The sequence below is a fragment of the Ictalurus furcatus genome, chromosome 16, assembly GCF_023375685.1.
Source record: "Ictalurus furcatus strain D&B chromosome 16, Billie_1.0, whole genome shotgun sequence".
In the NCBI taxonomy this organism is placed as follows: Eukaryota; Metazoa; Chordata; class Actinopteri; order Siluriformes; family Ictaluridae; genus Ictalurus; species Ictalurus furcatus.
In genome coordinates this window covers 10,358,508-10,375,938 of record NC_071270.1, presented here as the reverse complement: position 1 = coordinate 10,375,938, position 17,431 = coordinate 10,358,508, and the positions used below count along the sequence as shown (strand labels likewise).

At 38.3% G+C, this 17,431-nt stretch overlaps 1 protein-coding gene across 1 annotated transcript; it reads right to left on the bottom strand.

Annotated features, from left to right (window-relative positions):
• Positions 1-4,467: 4,467 nt before the first annotated feature.
• rfc3 (replication factor C (activator 1) 3) lies at positions 4,468-17,129 on the bottom strand. Its single transcript, XM_053645432.1, has 9 exons — positions 16,461-17,129; positions 14,652-14,789; positions 14,430-14,497; positions 14,234-14,331; positions 13,822-14,003; positions 11,840-11,976; positions 5,433-5,531; positions 4,872-4,941; positions 4,468-4,747 (listed from the first exon to the last, which is right to left on the bottom strand). The coding sequence occupies exons 1-9, from the start codon at positions 16,545-16,547 to the stop codon at positions 4,556-4,558; spliced, it is 1,071 nt and encodes a 356-aa protein (XP_053501407.1). The 5' UTR covers positions 16,548-17,129; the 3' UTR covers positions 4,468-4,555.
• Between the last annotated feature and the right edge of the window lie 302 nt (positions 17,130-17,431).

The following is a 17,431-nucleotide window of genomic DNA, read 5'->3' as shown; positions in this document are numbered from 1 at the left end:
AAATCCTGTATCTCAAAATATTTGAATAAAGAATTTATAATACAGAAATGTCGACCTGAGAAGTGCTTGAATCAACTAAACTAAAAACACCTGCAAAGGTTTCCTGAGCCTTTAATCTCTCAGTCTGGTTCAGTACACACAACCACAATCATGCGGAAGATGAAAGTAAATTTTACATTTCATTTGGAAATCAAGGTCCCAGAGTCTGGAGGAAGAGTGGTGAAGCACAGAATCCAAGTTGCTTGAAGTCCAGTGTGAAGTTTCCACAGTCAGTGATGATTTGGGGTGCCATGTCATCTGCTGGTGTTTGTCCACTGTGTTTTCTCAAGTTGAGAGTCAATGCAGAGTCTACCCGGGGATTTTAAAGCACTTCATGCTTCCATCTGCTGACAAGCTTTATGAAGATGCTGATTTCCTTTTCCAGCAGGACTTGGCACCTGGCCACAGTGCCAAAACTACTAGTAACTGGTTTGCTGACCATGGTGTTACTATGCTTGATTGGCCAGCCAACTCACCTGACCTGAACCCCACAGAGAATCTGAGAGACACCAGACCCAACAATACAGACGAGCTGAAGGCCGCTATCAAAGCAACCTGGGCTTCCAGAACACCTCAGCAGTGCCACAGGCTGATTGCCTCCATGTCACGCTGCATTGATGCAGTAATTTGTGCAAAAGGAGTCCCGACCAAGTAAAGTAACATACTTTTCAGATGATTGATTTTTCTGCATTATAAATTCTTTATTCTAATATTTTGAGATACTGGATTTTTGATTTCCATGAGCTGTAAGTTTTAATCATCAAAATTAAAACAAAACAAAAAGGCTTGAAATAGTTCACGTTATGTGTAATGAATCTAGAATATATGAAAGTTCCACTTTTTGAATTAAATTACGGACAAAATTAACGATATTAAATTTTCTTGAGATGCACGTGTATTCACATTTTATAATTCAAGCACTGTTTAAGCACGACAAGATTAAAAAATGTCTATTTCAAGCTTTTCTAGTACATAAATGTCAAAAAGCCAAATCTAAGCACTTCAAACACCTTGCATGAACCCTGCTCTTGGTTTTAGCCTTCAGTTTTACCTGCTGCATTTGTTGTATTAACCACACCTGAAACAAATGCAGTTTTAATACTGCATTTGTTGTTAAAAAGGATAAGCAAACATGAAGATCAAAGATCTGTCTGTGGGAGAAAATCAAGTCATTTTGAAGCTGAGGTAAAAAGAAAGATCAAAGGCATTGTGTAAACATTGGGCATAGCCAATAAAACTATTTGTAATGTCCTGGAAAAGAAAGGCACCACTGGTGTACTAAGCAACAGACAACGAATGGCTCAGCCATGGAAAACGACAACAGCTGATGACGGAAACATTGACAGCTGTGAAGAAAAACCCCAAAACAACAGTCAGCGACATCACCAACAACCTCCACAGGGCAGGGGTGAAGGTATCAAAATCCACCATTCAAAGACTCAGAGAGCAGAAATATAGAGGCCATACTACAAGATACAAACCACTCATCAGCAGTTAGAATCAGAAAGCCAGATTGGAATTCGCAAAGAAATACAGAGATGAGCCAGAAAAGTTCTGAAACCAAGATTAACCTCTACCAAAGTGATGGAAAGGCCAAAGTGTGGAGAAAGAAAAGATCTGCTCATGATACAAAACATACAAGCTCATCTGTGAAACATGGTGGAGGTAGTTTCATGGACTTGGACTTGTATGGCTGCTTCTGGAACAGTCTCACTAATCTTTATTGATGATGTAACTCATGATGGTAGCAGCAGAATGAATTCAGAAGTTTATAGGAACATTTTGTCTGCCATTTTGCAGAGAAATGCATCCAAATTAATTGGGAAGAACTTCATCATGCAGCAAGACAATCATCCAAAACATGCTGCCAACTCAACAAAGAACTTAATCAGGTGGAAAAGGTGGAAGGTTTTAGACTGGTCAAGTCACTCACCAGACAACCAAATTGAGCCGCATTTCACCTCCTGAAGAGGAGACACCCCACCCGCCCACGATAACTGAAAGAGGCTGTGGTAAAAGCCTGGGAAAGCATCACAAAAGAAGTAACCTACAATTTTGTGATGTCAATGAGTTGCAGGCTTGATGCAGTTTTTGCAAGCAAGGGACATGCAACCAAATATTAAGTGTTATTTACTTTGATTTACTTCAACACTTATTTGTTCCTATAATTGTGCTCGCCTAAAAATTGGGTGATCTGATATAAAGGATTCTGTTTTATGTTGTTTAACACATTTAGATGTAAATACCAGGAAATAAAAGCTGAAATCCTAAACTTTTGTCTCATATTCATTGTTTGATCTCAAACCCAAATGTCTTTGGTGTATAGCACTAACAAATGAATTGGCCTTAATGTTCCAGTAGTTTCAGAGGGGACTGTATTTTTGTATGTATACACACAACTAATAGATGCAACGTCTAATTAGCATTGCAATCTAATGTTAAGTTTCTGAAATCCCACAAATACTGAGTGCTTAACACTAAGTGCCCAGTGGTGTTTTCCCAGCTGGCATGCAGGCTTTATAGTCCAAAAATACATGCTGCCCTTAATTTCCATTCATCTCCTACAACCCCTGGCAAACAATTATGGAATCACCACACTCAGTCGGATTTTTTAAATTTGTAGCAAATAAACAAATCACAGATATGACACAAAACAATTTTTGTTGAATAGCTGAACATTCTGGCTTTGTGAAACATACTGTACCTCAAACAAGTTAAATTAAATTGTTTTCATTAATGGCATATTTTTTTCCAGATCAAGTAGAGGAAAAAAATATGGAATCATCAACCAAAAAAAAAAAAAAAAAAAAAAAAAAAAAAATCACAATTAGTACTTTGTTGCTCCTCCTCTGGCTTTTATGACAGCCTGAATTCTTTGAGGCATGGACTTCACAAATGAAAAACAATATTCTCCATCAAGTTGGTTCCAACTTTCTTGAATAATGGTTGACAGATCAGCTTTGCAGGATGGAACCTTGTCATGGACTTATTTTTTAAACTTCCGAGTGTTCGCTAGCCATGTCATTGGCATGATCTGCCTTTTCTGAAGAAAAGCTTTAACACTCTTTGCACTGTGGCAAGATGCATCATCATCCTGAAAAATGACTTCATCACCTCCAAACCTATTTTCTACCTATGGAATTAGAAAAGTGTCCAAAATTTCAGTGTACACCTGTGCATTGACTGTTGAGGTCTCCCCTGGTTCTTTACCTGCCATGCAACCCCATATCATAAATGTGTAGGAAATTTGATTGTTTTCTTCAGGCAGTCATCTTTGTATGTTTATTTAGAGCGGCACCAGACAAAAGTTGCAGAATCATCTCCTTGGCCAATGCAGATTTGTGATTCATCACTGATATCACTTTCCTCCAGTCATCCACACTCCATGATTGCTTCTCTTTAGCCCACCGTAACCTTGTTTTCTTCTGTTTAGATGTTAGTGCTGGATTTCATTTGGCTTTTCTATACATAGATCCCATTTCATTTAGCCAATTTCTTACAGTTCTGTTACAAACATTGACTTCTGTTTTCACCCATTTTGTTTGTTGTGTATTTTATATTTTCAAGGCATCCTGACGTTCGCCATCTTCCTTGGTCTAGCTGTAGGTTTTCCTATTATAACCTTCCCGTTTTGTTTATACTTGCACCCGATTTTAGACTCATCTTTTGCCACACTCCTTGTTGGATTTCATTCTTGAAGGAGTTTTATAATCCTTTCCATTCTTTCTTGTTGGAGCCATGTTTCCTTTCAAAAAGTCCAAGGTTAGGAATGTAAGCACTCACTTTTAACTGCAGACTAATTTGCATTTTTAGACTTGTGCTGGTATTTGTTTTAGAAATGCAAATTGCAAGGTGATTCCATAATTTTTCCTCAACATTGAGTGATTCCATAATTGTTTACTCTACTTGATCTCAAAAAAATATGCCATTTATGAAAACAATTCAATTTAACTGCACGAAGCCAGAATGTTCAGCTATTAAACAAACATTGTTTTGTATCATATCTGTGACTTGTTTATTTGCTAGGAAGTTAAAAAAAAAAAAGCCAGGTGAACATACTCTAATAGTGGCGATTCCATCATTTTTGCCAGTGGTTATAGAATGGTCTTGATATGTATTAGCTTCTATATTTTATAGAGAAAACTGTGAATATCTGTATTGAATTTATTACATGAAAAATGTGTTGAAATTTTGTTAGGTGTTATATTTTGTGAAATCTTACATGGAAAAAATAATAAAGATGTTCTGCACTCCACTAAAAGTAGAAAAAAGATCAATCGCACTTTCACATGGATATTAAAATTTTTGAGGCATGACAAAAAGACTACACTAAAAAGTTTTCACCCAAACTCTCCCGCCCCCATATTTACCAACTTGTCTGTATAAAATACATTACGTGTTAACATGAACACAAACATGAACCATGTGAAAATCTTAATAAATGTTATGTTTAATACAAAGAAAACCTGCAGATATTTTAGAGCCAAAACAAAAATATAGAAAGATGACAGAGAAATCAGAACATGAAGTTGTCGAGTCCATCCTCCATAAACTTCTTATAGATGGCCATGAACTTTGCCACGAAGGCCTCCAGGTGGTAAATGGCTTTGCTGCCCAACTGTAGTCTGTGTTCATAATAGGCTGCCATTTGTGCCACCTCAGGTTTTAGATGGCCATCACAGTTACTGAGCAGCTCACACACAAGCCCCTGCACAGTCAAGAGACACAAAATGACTGCAAATTTAACTGACTTGAAGAAAATTACTTTAAATGGGTTTAAGCAGCTCTGAACTGGTGAGCACATAAGAGAGTGTAATATAATCAGACTATACCTTCATGATGATTTCTGCTGGAATACAGTGAGTTAATAGTTCATAAAGTCTTGCCCGAACCTCCAAAAGTCTTGAAAGAAGTGAACAAATTAAGATTTCTATCAATTAATTACATAATACCCATAACAAGGTAAACATTCAGTCATTAAGACCAAAGCTCATAGTAAAAAGCAGCTGTAAAACACAACTGCAAACACTGACTGACTACCCTGACTCGAATAATATCCTTGACGTGCAATGCGAGGGCAGAACACCATTAGCCAATGATTTGTTGTTGTTTCAGGCAAATATGATGTGCTACATGATCATTTACTAATTTGTTTCCCTTTGTCTGTATTAATGCACTTAACTGGCCTGGTCATGTGTTATTACACTATGTTAGCCTTCACTTTTTAGCATAGTCAGTTAGGTTTCTGGGCAACTTTTACTTGGATAGAGGGCTAGCTAATGAATTTATCATTTGTCCACACCTGGATACTTTAACACCCTATAGTTGTAATTGTTCGAAGAGCCCAAATTGGCTTGGTAGTGAGACACCACACCTAGACATACAGTACTAACCTTTGTGGGCTCTGCTGGTTGACGATGGCGTTAGCCGTCTCTCTGAGGTACACTTCCCAGTCTGTTTCAGGGATGTCCTGATCTGCAGAAAAAGGATACCTGAAGACAGGTACAAAACAGGATCAGCTGTTTTTCCCTGCAGCAGGTACTGTTTATATACACAAATGATGTCTACAGTTTCCTTTGATTAAAAAAAGTTACATGTTGAGAGAGATACAATGCTGTGATAAAGTATTTGTATCGTGATTTCTTCTGTTTTTGTGTCTCTCTCATACTAAATTGTTTCAGAAATTAAAACAAAATCTAAGATAAAATAAAGGCAACCTGAATAAACACAAAATACAGTTTATATGATGTTATTTATTGAAGCAAAAAAGTTATCCAATACCAACTGGGCCTGTGTGAAAATGCATTTGCCCTATAGTACTAATTCCCCAAACCTATGAAATTGCATTCATAATGGGGTTCAGCTGGACTAGACGCAACCAGGCCTGATTACTGCAAACCCTGTTCAATCAAATCAACACTTAAATAGAACTTTTTCAACAGCATGAGGTTGGTTAAAAGGTCTAACCCAGTTACACACTATGATTGAAATACATCAGTCTAGAAAGGGTTACAATGCTATTTCAAAGGACCTGTGACTCCAAATGACCACCATCATCTCCAAATGGAAAAACTCGGCACAGTGGTAAACCTTCCCAGAAGTAGCCAACCTTCCAAAATTCCTCCAAGAGCACAGCAACGACTCATCCAGGAAGTCACAAATGACCCAAGCACAATATTAAAGGACCTACAGGCCTCTCTTGTCACTGCTAACCCAGAAGAACATTAAGGCTTGTCTGAATTTTGCCAAAACTCACTTTGATGATCCTCAAAACTTTTGGGAGAATGTTCTGTGGATTAAGGAGTCAAAAGTGGAACTGTTTGGAAGACAGGGGTCCCATTACCAAACACCAGTTTCCATAAAAAGTATATACCTACAGTCAAGCATGGTGGTGGAAGTGTGATGGTGTGGGGATGCTTTGCTGCTTCAGGGCCTGGACAACTTGCAATAATTGAGGGAATCATGAATTCTGCTCTTTACCAGAAAATACTAAAGGAGAATGTCTAGTCTTCAGACTGTAAGTTGAAACTCAAGCACAACTGGATTATGCAGCAAGACAATGACTAGGTTTACATGGACAGCAGTAATCTAATTATTGAACTTACTCTGAGTAAGACAATATTGTGATTAAGGTGTTTACATGAGTCGCTTTTAGAATACTCCTTTCATGTACCTGTTTTACATGTTATAGAACATAGTTTGATTAACAGCACGCGTCATTACGTCACCGCGCCACACCGTCCGACGTCTCTCCGGAATTTCCAGTATCAACATACAGTTCGTCTTTGTTATGGTGCCGTATACAGTTTTGGGTGTTTTTATTTAAAATTTTTACGAACGCTTCAAATGCGGTTAATTATTTTCATTCTGGGTTTTTTTCCCCAATTATTTGTCTTAGAGTCAATGCTCCGGTACACGCTTGATAGAGTGGCTCTACTCAAAAGAAAATTAATTAGAGAGTAAAAGCTAGCATCCTGGTATAACGATAAAACGCGTACCTTAAAACAGACCAATTGACAATTTGAACGTAAATGGCGTTAAACCAAACTGATAGTATTTCCAACAGCATGGAAGGAGAGCCTAGTGAACTATAGAAAATCTCTTAGTGATGCTAGAAAAGTCTCTCCCTGCACCTTAATAGGAGATAACAAAAACAATTTGAGATTTCTATTCAACACTGTAGCAAAATTAACTAGGAACAAAACCACTACAGAAATAGGCACACAATCACTACATAGCATCGAATATTTCATGAATTTTTATTGGTAAAGTTGAAAATATTAGATGTGAAATTCAGGCTATTAAATTAAAACCAGACAGTATTATAATTAACCCTATAGATGCATATAGGCCTATATGCATATGCCTATAGCAATATCTGATCAATGTTTAGAATGTTTTACTCACCTTAGAGAGACCGAACTAACTTAATTAATCTCTTCAGAAAAATCATCAACGTGCATACTCGATCCCTTACCTACATGTTTCTTTAAACAGATTTGTCCTGAAGTAATTGAAACGCTTCTAAATATAATCAATTCTTCCCTTAGCACTGGCTATGTACCTAAATCATTTAAATTAGCAGTTATTAAACCCCTGATTAAAAAACCTGACCTTGACCCCTCTCAACTGTCCAGCTATAGACCTATATCAAATCTCCCCCTTTTCTCCAAGATCTTAGAAAAATGTTGTAGCACAGCAGCTATGCTCGTACCTACATAGGAACAACATTCATGAAATGTATCAGTCGAGGTTTAGGCCTCATCATAGCACAGAGACAGCGTTAGTTAAAGTAGTAAACGACCTACTACTGGCCTCTGATCAGAGTTGTGTCTCGTTGCTTGTATTACTCGACCTTAGTGCAGCTTTTGATACTACAGATCATACTATTCTCCTTGATAGATTAGAAAATATTGTTGGAATTAAGGGAACAGTCCTCTCCTGGCTCAGGTCCTATTTGATCAATCGTTATCAGTTTGTAGATGTAAATGGCGACTTCTCCATGCATGCCGAGGTTAAATTTGGTGTTCCACAAGGTTCTGTTTTAGGCCCACTGCTTTTTACTTTATATATGCTACCTCTAGGTCAAATTATTGATAAACATGGAATTAGCTTCCACCGTTATGCTGACGATACACAGCTGTATGTTTCAGCAAAGCCAGATGACAGACAGCAGCTTAGTAAAGTTGAGGAATGTGTAAAGGACATTAGACGTTGGATGCTAATTAACTTCCTTTTACTTAATTCTGATAAGACAGAAGTACTTCTACTAGGACCACATGTAGCTAGAAGTAAGCTTTCTGATCACACAGTAACTCTGGATGGACTTTCTGTTTCGTCATGTGCAGTAGTAAAAGACCTTGAAGTAATTATTGATTCCAGTCTATCATTTGATGCTAATGTAGATAATATTACTAGGATAGCCTTCTTTCAACTCAGAAATATTTCTGAGATAATAAATATATTGTCACTACATGATGCAGAAAAATTAGTTCATGCTTTCGTCACCTCTAGACTAGATTACTGCAATGCCTTACTGTATGGACGTTCCAGTAGGAGCATAAACAAACTCCAGTTAGTCCAGAATGCAGCTGCTAGAGTCCTTACTACAACCAGAAGATACGACCACATCACCCCGATCTTAACACTGCACTGGCTCCCAGTGAAATCACGCATTAATTATAACATACTATTATTGACTTATACAGCACTAAACGGTCTCGTGTCACAGTATCCAAGCGAACTTTTGGTTTTCTATGATCTGCTATGCCTACTTAGAGCAAAAGGTGCAGGCTATTTGACAGTACCTCGAATAGCAAAGGCTAAAGCAGGGGGGAAGAGCTTTCTCTTATAGAGCCCCACAGTTATGGAACAGTCTTCCAATTAGTGTTCTGGATTCAGACAGAGTCTCAGTGTTTAAGTCTAGGCTGAAAACATACAGTATCTCACAAAAGTGAGTACACCCCTCACATGGCAAGCTAGCGCCTTGCATGGCAGCTCTGCTAGCATTGGTGTGCGAGTTTGTGTGTGTGAATGAGAACCAGTGTAAAGCGCTTTGGATAAAAGGGCTATATAAGTGCACCATTTACCATGTTACAAGGTCTCAGGTGTGAATGGGGAGCAGGTGTGTTACATTTGGTGTCATCACTCTCACACTCCCTCATACTGGTCACTGGAATTTCAACATGGCACCTCATGGCAAAGAACTCTCTGAGGATCTGAAAAAAAGAATTGTTGCTCAAAAAGATGGCCTAGGCTATAAGAAGATTGCCAAGACCCTGACACTGAGCCGCCGCACGGTGGCCAAGACCATACAGCGGTTTAACAGGACAGGTTCCACTCAGAACAGGCCTCACCATCATCAACTAAAGAAGTTGAGTGCACGTGCTCAGCATCATATCCAGAGGTTGTCTTTGGGAAATAGACGTATGAGTGCTGCCAGCATTGCTGCAGAGGTTGAAGGGGTGGGGGGTCAGCCTGTCAGTGCTCAGACCATACGCCGCACACTGCATCAAATTGGTATGCATGGCTGTCATCCCAGAAGCCTCTTCTAAAGATGATGCACAAGAAAGCCCGCAAACAGTTTGCTGAAGACAAGCAGACTAAGGACATGGATTACTGGAACCATGTCCTGTGGTCTGATGAGACCAAGACAAACTTATTTGGTTCAGATTGTGTCAAGCATGTGTGGCAGCAACCAGGTGAGGAGTACAAAGAAAAGTGTGTCCTGCCTACAGTCAAGTATGGTGGTGGGAGTGTCATGGTCTGGGACTGCATGAGTGCTGCCGGTCCTGGGAAGCTACAGTTCTTTGAGGGAACCATGAATGCCAACATGCACTGTGACATACTGAAGCCGAGCATGATCAGTATGCAGTATTCCAGCAAGATAACGACCCCAAACACACCTCCAAGACGACCACTGCCTTGCTAAAGAAGCTGACGGTGAAGGTGATGGACTGGCCAAGCATGTCTCCAGGCCTAAACCCTATTGAGCATCTGTGGGGCATCCTCAAACGGAAGGTGGAGGAGAACAAGGTCTCTAACATCCACCAGCTCCATGATGTCGTCATGGAGGAGTAGTAGAGGACTCCATTGGCAACCTGTGAAGCTCTGGTGAACTCCATGCCCAAGAGGGTTAAGGCAGTGCTGGAAAATAATGGTGGCCACACAAAATATTGACACTTTGGGCCCAATTTGGACATTTTCATTTAGGGGTGTACTCACTTTTGTTGCCAGCGGTTTAGACATTAATGGCTGTGTGCTGAGTTATTTTGAGGGGACAGCAAATTTACACTGTTATACAAGTTGTACACTCACTACTTTACATTGTAGCAAAGTGTCATTTCTTCAGTGTTGTCACATTAAAAGATATAATCAAATATTTACAAAAATGTGAGGGGTGTACTCACTTTTGAGAGATACTGTATCTGTTTACTCAAGCCTACCATGACTAGACTTTCTGTTACACTAAGCACAGTCCTAACAATCTCTTCTCTCCCTCTCTCCTTCTATCGAGCCACACATGATTTTATGGAGATACTAGAGATCCTGATCCTTTCTGCTCTCCGGACCTGCCTGATCTGTTTCGGATGTCCTACCGCTGGATAGAGCTCTCATCTACTCCAATTCCAGATTGCTGGGACTACGGCTGGTCCTACGGCCAAACAGACTTCATATGAAACCATAATGAACTTTTTATACTATCTGTTGTTACCCAGATGAGGATGGGTTCCCTTCTGAGTCTGGTTCCTCTCAAGGTTTCTTCCACTTAACATCTTAGGGAGTTTTTCCTTGCCACCGTCGCGACCGGCTTGCTCAAATGGGATAAATTCGCACATTTAAAATCTGTATACCGTGTTTATATGTTTCTGTAAAGCTGATTTGAGACAATGTCTATTGTAAAAAGCACTATACAAATAAAATTGAATTGAATGCTGTATGTGCAAATAGACGACTGCTTGAAACCATGGGCTGCGTCCCAAATCGCATACTTACCTACTATATAGTAGCCGAAATACATGTATTTCGTCTACTACAGGCCTATAGTAGGCAAGTCCGTGGTTTGGGACGCAGCCGTGCACTCGTTTGCCGTGAAACAGTTGAGCACTGCCGTGTGTGATCGTGTCCTGTTGCAAAATGCGGTGAAAACTCTCACACGACGTTAATAATATGATTAAGGTGTTAACATGTTTGTAATACACGTCGATAATGCGACTAAAACAGGAATACTCCACGTCTTAATTCGATTTGTGTTTACTTCGAGTATGACTTTAATCGGATTAAGGTAATTAAAAATTGCTGTTTACATGGTAGTTTCTTAATCAGAGTATTGTCTTAATCGGGTTAATATTGGATTATTGTTGTCCATGTAAACGCACCGAGTGATCCAAAGCATAGGAGTAAGTCCTAGACCAAGAAGTAAGTGAAGTTACTTCTTTTAATTTCACCTAAGGAACCAGCTTCCGATAACTACAGCTATTGGAAATATTTGGTTGTAGTTATTGCTGCTAAAGGTGGCACAACCAGATATTAAGTTTAAGGGGGCAATTCGTTTTTCACATTGGTGATAAGTTATTCAATACCTTTTTGGCTTCAATAAAAAATAAAATCTATATTGTGTGTTTACTCAGGTTGCCTTTATGTTGTATTTTATTTGAAGATCTAAAACAATTTAGTATGATGTATACACAAAAACAGAAAAAACCAAATACTTTTTTCACATCACTGTACATAACTCTGTTTCACAACAAAAGATCTGCATGCAGTCTTGCCCCTGTCATAGTCATTGGCCATCACTCACTGTTGCACTCGACAGGCCTCACACATGAGAAGAGCTTTGCGAAGGTTGCGGCCTGACTTCTCGGCGATCCGTTTGGCCAGCTCAGTTGGGAGAATAAGCCCTTCCTTTTTGCACACACTCATCAGAACACTGCACACCTGAAATAGTGAATGAACTGAAAGGTCACACACACAAAACCTTTCAGTGGTCAGCCAGCTGCCTTCTAACCTCCAGCAGGCTGTAACTGCATGATGTGCTGAAGTTAAACTATACTGGTGTACAATGATGAAATAGGGATGTCAAGAGATCCAGTGATGAAAACACTAAATGACCGCTTTCATTAATTTAACAATGAAAAAAGTGAACTTTACATAAGTTAAGTAAAGATTGAACAATATGCAACATAAGTTAATATGGAATAGCTTTCTTTGGAGACAGCTTTTACACATGGATGTGTTGTTCCTTTCAGTTTTCATGGCCTCTCACAATTGATAAACTTTCAAGAAGCTGCATTAACATGAAGTGCAGCCGTGTTGAAGCAGATATTCATAGCCACCTAGATTTTAGCCTAATTTGAGTCACTCAGCTAGTCTAGTGAAAAAAATAAGTACACCCCATGGAAACGGGTTTTTTTTTTAATTAATATATATATATATATATATATATATATATATATATATATATATATATATATATATATATATATATATATATATATATATATAGAAAATATTTGGACAAGCAAGCATTTGATTATCTTTGAAACAGTACCTATTAATAAAGTTGATATACTTGAACAAAACCCACAAGGAAACTTATTTTTTCAATCATTTATTCAACAGAAATATCAATAGATGTGATATTCTTCTGTGGAAAAAGTAAGTACACCCTTGGCGTCAGAAGCTAGTATTGCCCCTTTTAGCAGAAATAACTTTTTGAAGGCGTTTTGCATAATTGTCCACCAGGCTTGCTGGTATTTTGGACCACTCTTCCCTGCAATATTCTTTCAGTTACAAGATGTTTGAGGGTTTTCTTGCATGTACTGCCAGTTTCAAATCCCCCATAACATTTCAATGGTATTAAAATCCAAGCTTTGACTAGACTATTCCATAACCCTCCATTTCTTCTTTTTGATCCATTCCTTGGTGGATTTGCTAGTGTGCTCAGGATCATTATCCTGTTGAAAAGTCCACTTTCAGTTCAACTTCATCTTTTGGACATATGGCCTGACATTATCTTCAAGCATTCTTAGATGTGATGCAGAATTCATAGTTGAATCAATGAATGCAACCGGTCCAGTCCCTGAGGCAGTGAAGCAACCCCAAACCATAACATTTCCACCACTGTGCTCCACAGTAGGTATGAGGTGCTTCTCCTGAAAAGCTGTCTTTGGTCAACACCAAACATGTCTTCTGTTACTGTGGCCAAACAACTCTGATTTGTCTGTCTAGAGCAGTGGTTCTCAAATAGGGGTACGCGTACACCAAAGGGTACTTGGGGGTACGTGAAAGAAAGTGGAAACTGACATTTAGGAATATATCATGAAAATAGGCTATTGAAATTTTTTTAAATACAAAATTAGGACTACACAAATATACATTGAAAATAAATTCATAAATTTACAATGCATTTAATTTTATTAGTTATTTATTGAGCACCAGATATATGGCATCAGGAGCAGTGTATGCGGCAATAGTGCAGGAGAGGTTGGGACAAAAGGGACAGGTAGATTCTTAAAAGTGGACAAGCTCCTCCAATAGAAGATACAGTATACTGATACACTGATACAGTATATCACCTTTATTAATAGGCACTGTTTCATAGAGGATCAAATGTTTGCTTGCCCAAATGTCATACACACAAGAAAAATAAATAAATAAATAAAAATAATTTAAAAAATCCTATTTCCATGGGGCATATCTGTCTGGCTTTCCAATTACCTCACTATCAAACAAAAAAGCCTGTGTTATATATGATATGGTTTGAGGGGTTAGTGTAGCTACCTCCTCAGTGCTTGGCAGTGGCACTCTTACAGCCAGGCACCTGCTCCTGATGGGAGAAATCACTTTAGAGGTGGAGTTGCAGCACAGGATGAGGCGACAGGTGCCCATGTACTTCTCCATGGTACGGCGCAGGGCATGTTGCGCGTCTTTGGTGAGCCGGTCCACCTCCGTCAGAAGAACCACTGCAGTTAAAAGAAGAACATGAGGCATTCTGCACTTACAAACACTGCAAAAAAAAAAAAATTAGAAACCTTTACAGATATTCAGGCACTGTTAAAATCATGACGACACACTGGAGAGTAACAAAGGGTAAGAATACAGATAAGTAGTACATGTGTGCAGCCAATAGTGATAAACATACAAGCATATACAACTTATGTTGAATGTAAACAAAATGAAAATCTTTACTGACCTTTGAACTCTCTCTGCGTGCTGGATTGTATCTGCTGTGACTGAGCCACTGTTTTGATTAGCTCTTGGATGACGACACGGTCACTGTTCCCTGCATCACTACAAACCCAGACACACCAATGGGTCAGGTACCAGTCAAAATATTGAGAAATGTGACTCAGTTAAAATAATAGCACCCACAGTATGTGGCAGCTTACCTTGGATTCACCTCCAAATGGTAGTTACTTGCAATTGTGTTGATTTCAATCTTTTTTTTAGATGGAGCCTGTATGGGGAAATATTTATCAATGCAATAATCAAAAACTGGTGCTGAAATTATTAAACCTATCATTTCTAGCGTACAGATTTAATCACTGGAGACTTCCCCAAGCATTTAATACCTCTGAAAGGAGTTTTCAGAACATAATGATAGTGCTTACTACAATGGACTGGTGTTCAATCCGGAGCTTCTCCACCCCAGCACCATACAGCTCACGGAGGAGACACATAATTCGGGTCTTTTTGCCAGCGCCCGATGGACCATAAACAAGCAGGTGCGGGAAATCACCACATTGTACCTGTATGAAACATTATAGGAAGAAAGCACACTTATGGTCATTTGCAACAATAACATTAATTATAAAGATATACATAAAAATGTCTCATGCTCTATACATGTACTTGATTTTGAACTTTTTAAAGGAAAATGTTCCAACAAAATGGTCAGAAAATTGAATGTTAATAAGGTTTCATATGCTCTGGTCACATTTTACTGTCCTTCATTTGTGTAAGTATTTAATCGTCATTGTATAAGTAAGAAAAGTAATGATGTTTCTTTTAAGGTGATACACAGAATTATCAAGTGAAAGACAATTTAATGTTTTAAAACAATTTTTTGTTTTAGGTTTAAATTAAATAGCAAGTACAACCCCAATTCCAAAAAAAGTTGGGACACTGTGTAGAATGTAAAGAAAAACAGAATGCAATGATTTGCAAATCTCATAACCCCATATGTTATTCACAGCAGAACATAGAAAACATATCAAATGTTTAAACTGAGTTAATTTACCATTTTAAGGAAAAAAATAAGGCAATTTTGAATTTGATGGCCGCAACACGTCTCAAAAAAGTTGGGACGGGGGAACCTCTGGCTGTTTATTTTTAGTAACACTTACTTCTCCAGCCTTTTGTTGCCCTGTCCCAACTTTGAGAAGTGTTGCGGCCACCAAAATCAAAATTACCTGTTTTTTTTTTTCTTAAAATGGTACATTTACTCACTTTAAACATTTGAAACGTTTCCTCTGTTCTATTGTGAATAACATATGGGGTTATGAGATTTGCAAATCATTGTGTTTTGTTTTTATTTACATTTTACACAGCATCCCAACTTTTTTGGAATTGGGATTGTACAATTCATTTTCTAAAGAGATCTGGGGAAATACTGAACATATATTTTGTATAAATTCTTATACTTCTCATTCTCAGAGGGAAATTGTGCAATTCCTTAACAAGAGTCTTAATACAAATCTTGCCAATACACGACTATAATTTTACAAGAAGACAAATATATATTACTGATTTGTTGTCACATTCATCACAAGAAAACCTTTCTTTTGTAGGTTTTTTTGTCTTCAAGGTTTTAACTTATGAGATTTATGTACTTTAATTATTCAATCTATATAATGTATTATTCGAAATAAGAAAGCAAAACTTTCTACTAATTTTACCCCAACCTCACTATTAATTTACACATTAAATGATTGTATGTGACACTGACCACATGCAATGCAGATTTGTTTATTTGTTTAATATGTGAAGCATTTTTGTATGCTTGTTCAAGCTGTAACTATAAAGTTTTAACTGGGCATAACAAAATAAAAAAAGTCTGTCTCTCTGTAGCATAGTAATTGTGTTTTATCCCAAAGCATATGCAGAAGCACGCGCCTTCTGTGTCTAAGTGGATGTTTATTATACAGCTGGGGAGTCTGAACTCACGGAGTTTAAACTGTCTAGTTAGTTTGTTAATGTCAGAAAACCCCGGTACACTTTGGTATTACAGCCATCTAATTAGTTCATACTATTTTCTGTTCTTAATTGCTAGTCCCGGAACAATGAACTTGTTATTCCGTGGAAGCAGCGGTTTACATGTACACAACTGATGTTTTATCTCTCGGCTTGTTACAGAACATACACAAGCTGGCTAACATCCTAGCTAACTAGTAATGTACCGAGCTTTGTGCAGTCCTTACCAGACTTTTGAGCTGATTTGCTTGTTCTTTGTGATAGTCCAGCTTCGCCAGAGACGTTGGTCTGTACTTATCAACCCACAAACTCATTTTGTTTTAGAAATGAGTGAACTTTTAATCAGACTTGTGTCTGAGCGCGCGGTGTGATTGCTGCTCCCGCGAAATGCAACAAAACCGCGCGCGCACACACAACTGTTCACTTGGATGTAGTACGGAAGGCACCGAGGGACAAAATGATAGCGTTTGGTAATAGACACTAAAGACCGGGCTGCTTTTCAATAACCAAACTGATGCTTCCAAGTTTCCTCGCCCTTCCGTCTTCCAGCCCGTGACCAGGGTGCTTATCATTTCTTATTTGTGCATCCTCATTTCCTTTCCTTACTTCCTTTCCTTGCATCTTAGCTCCATTGTAAGCAAATCATTATTTAATTATATTTCACACAAAATGCCATGACATCATCAAAGGACTTTTTGTTTGGAGATTGTGGCTGATGTAATGTTCCCCTTGATGTAATGTGGCAAATGTAATGTTCCCCTAGAACCTTTACAATAATATCAGTACAGTGTACAGTGAGGCTCCACTTGCACAGATCCCCAACCTCATAAATTTTCTCAACAGACTGCTGAAACATTCTCTAACACAGAAATCTGTTTGAAATGCTGGGCATTGTAACTTGTGTTCTGAAATGGCAGAAGTACTTTATCAGTAACTGTCTAGTGCTCAAACTATGTAAACTATTTGCATCAGTAGGCAAAAAGAATAGTCTGAATAGCGCTGTGAGTGCACTATATTATAACATGCTTTGTTGAACTACTTTTTGTGTCGCAATATTTATTTATTTTTTTTTAATTGATTTACTATCACTATCTTACACACCTTACACCACTTTTCAGTGGGAGACACAGTACTGGATATGCACTTATTTTCAGGGCCACCTGAAATGGTTCAGTCCATGGTTCAGTCCACAACACCT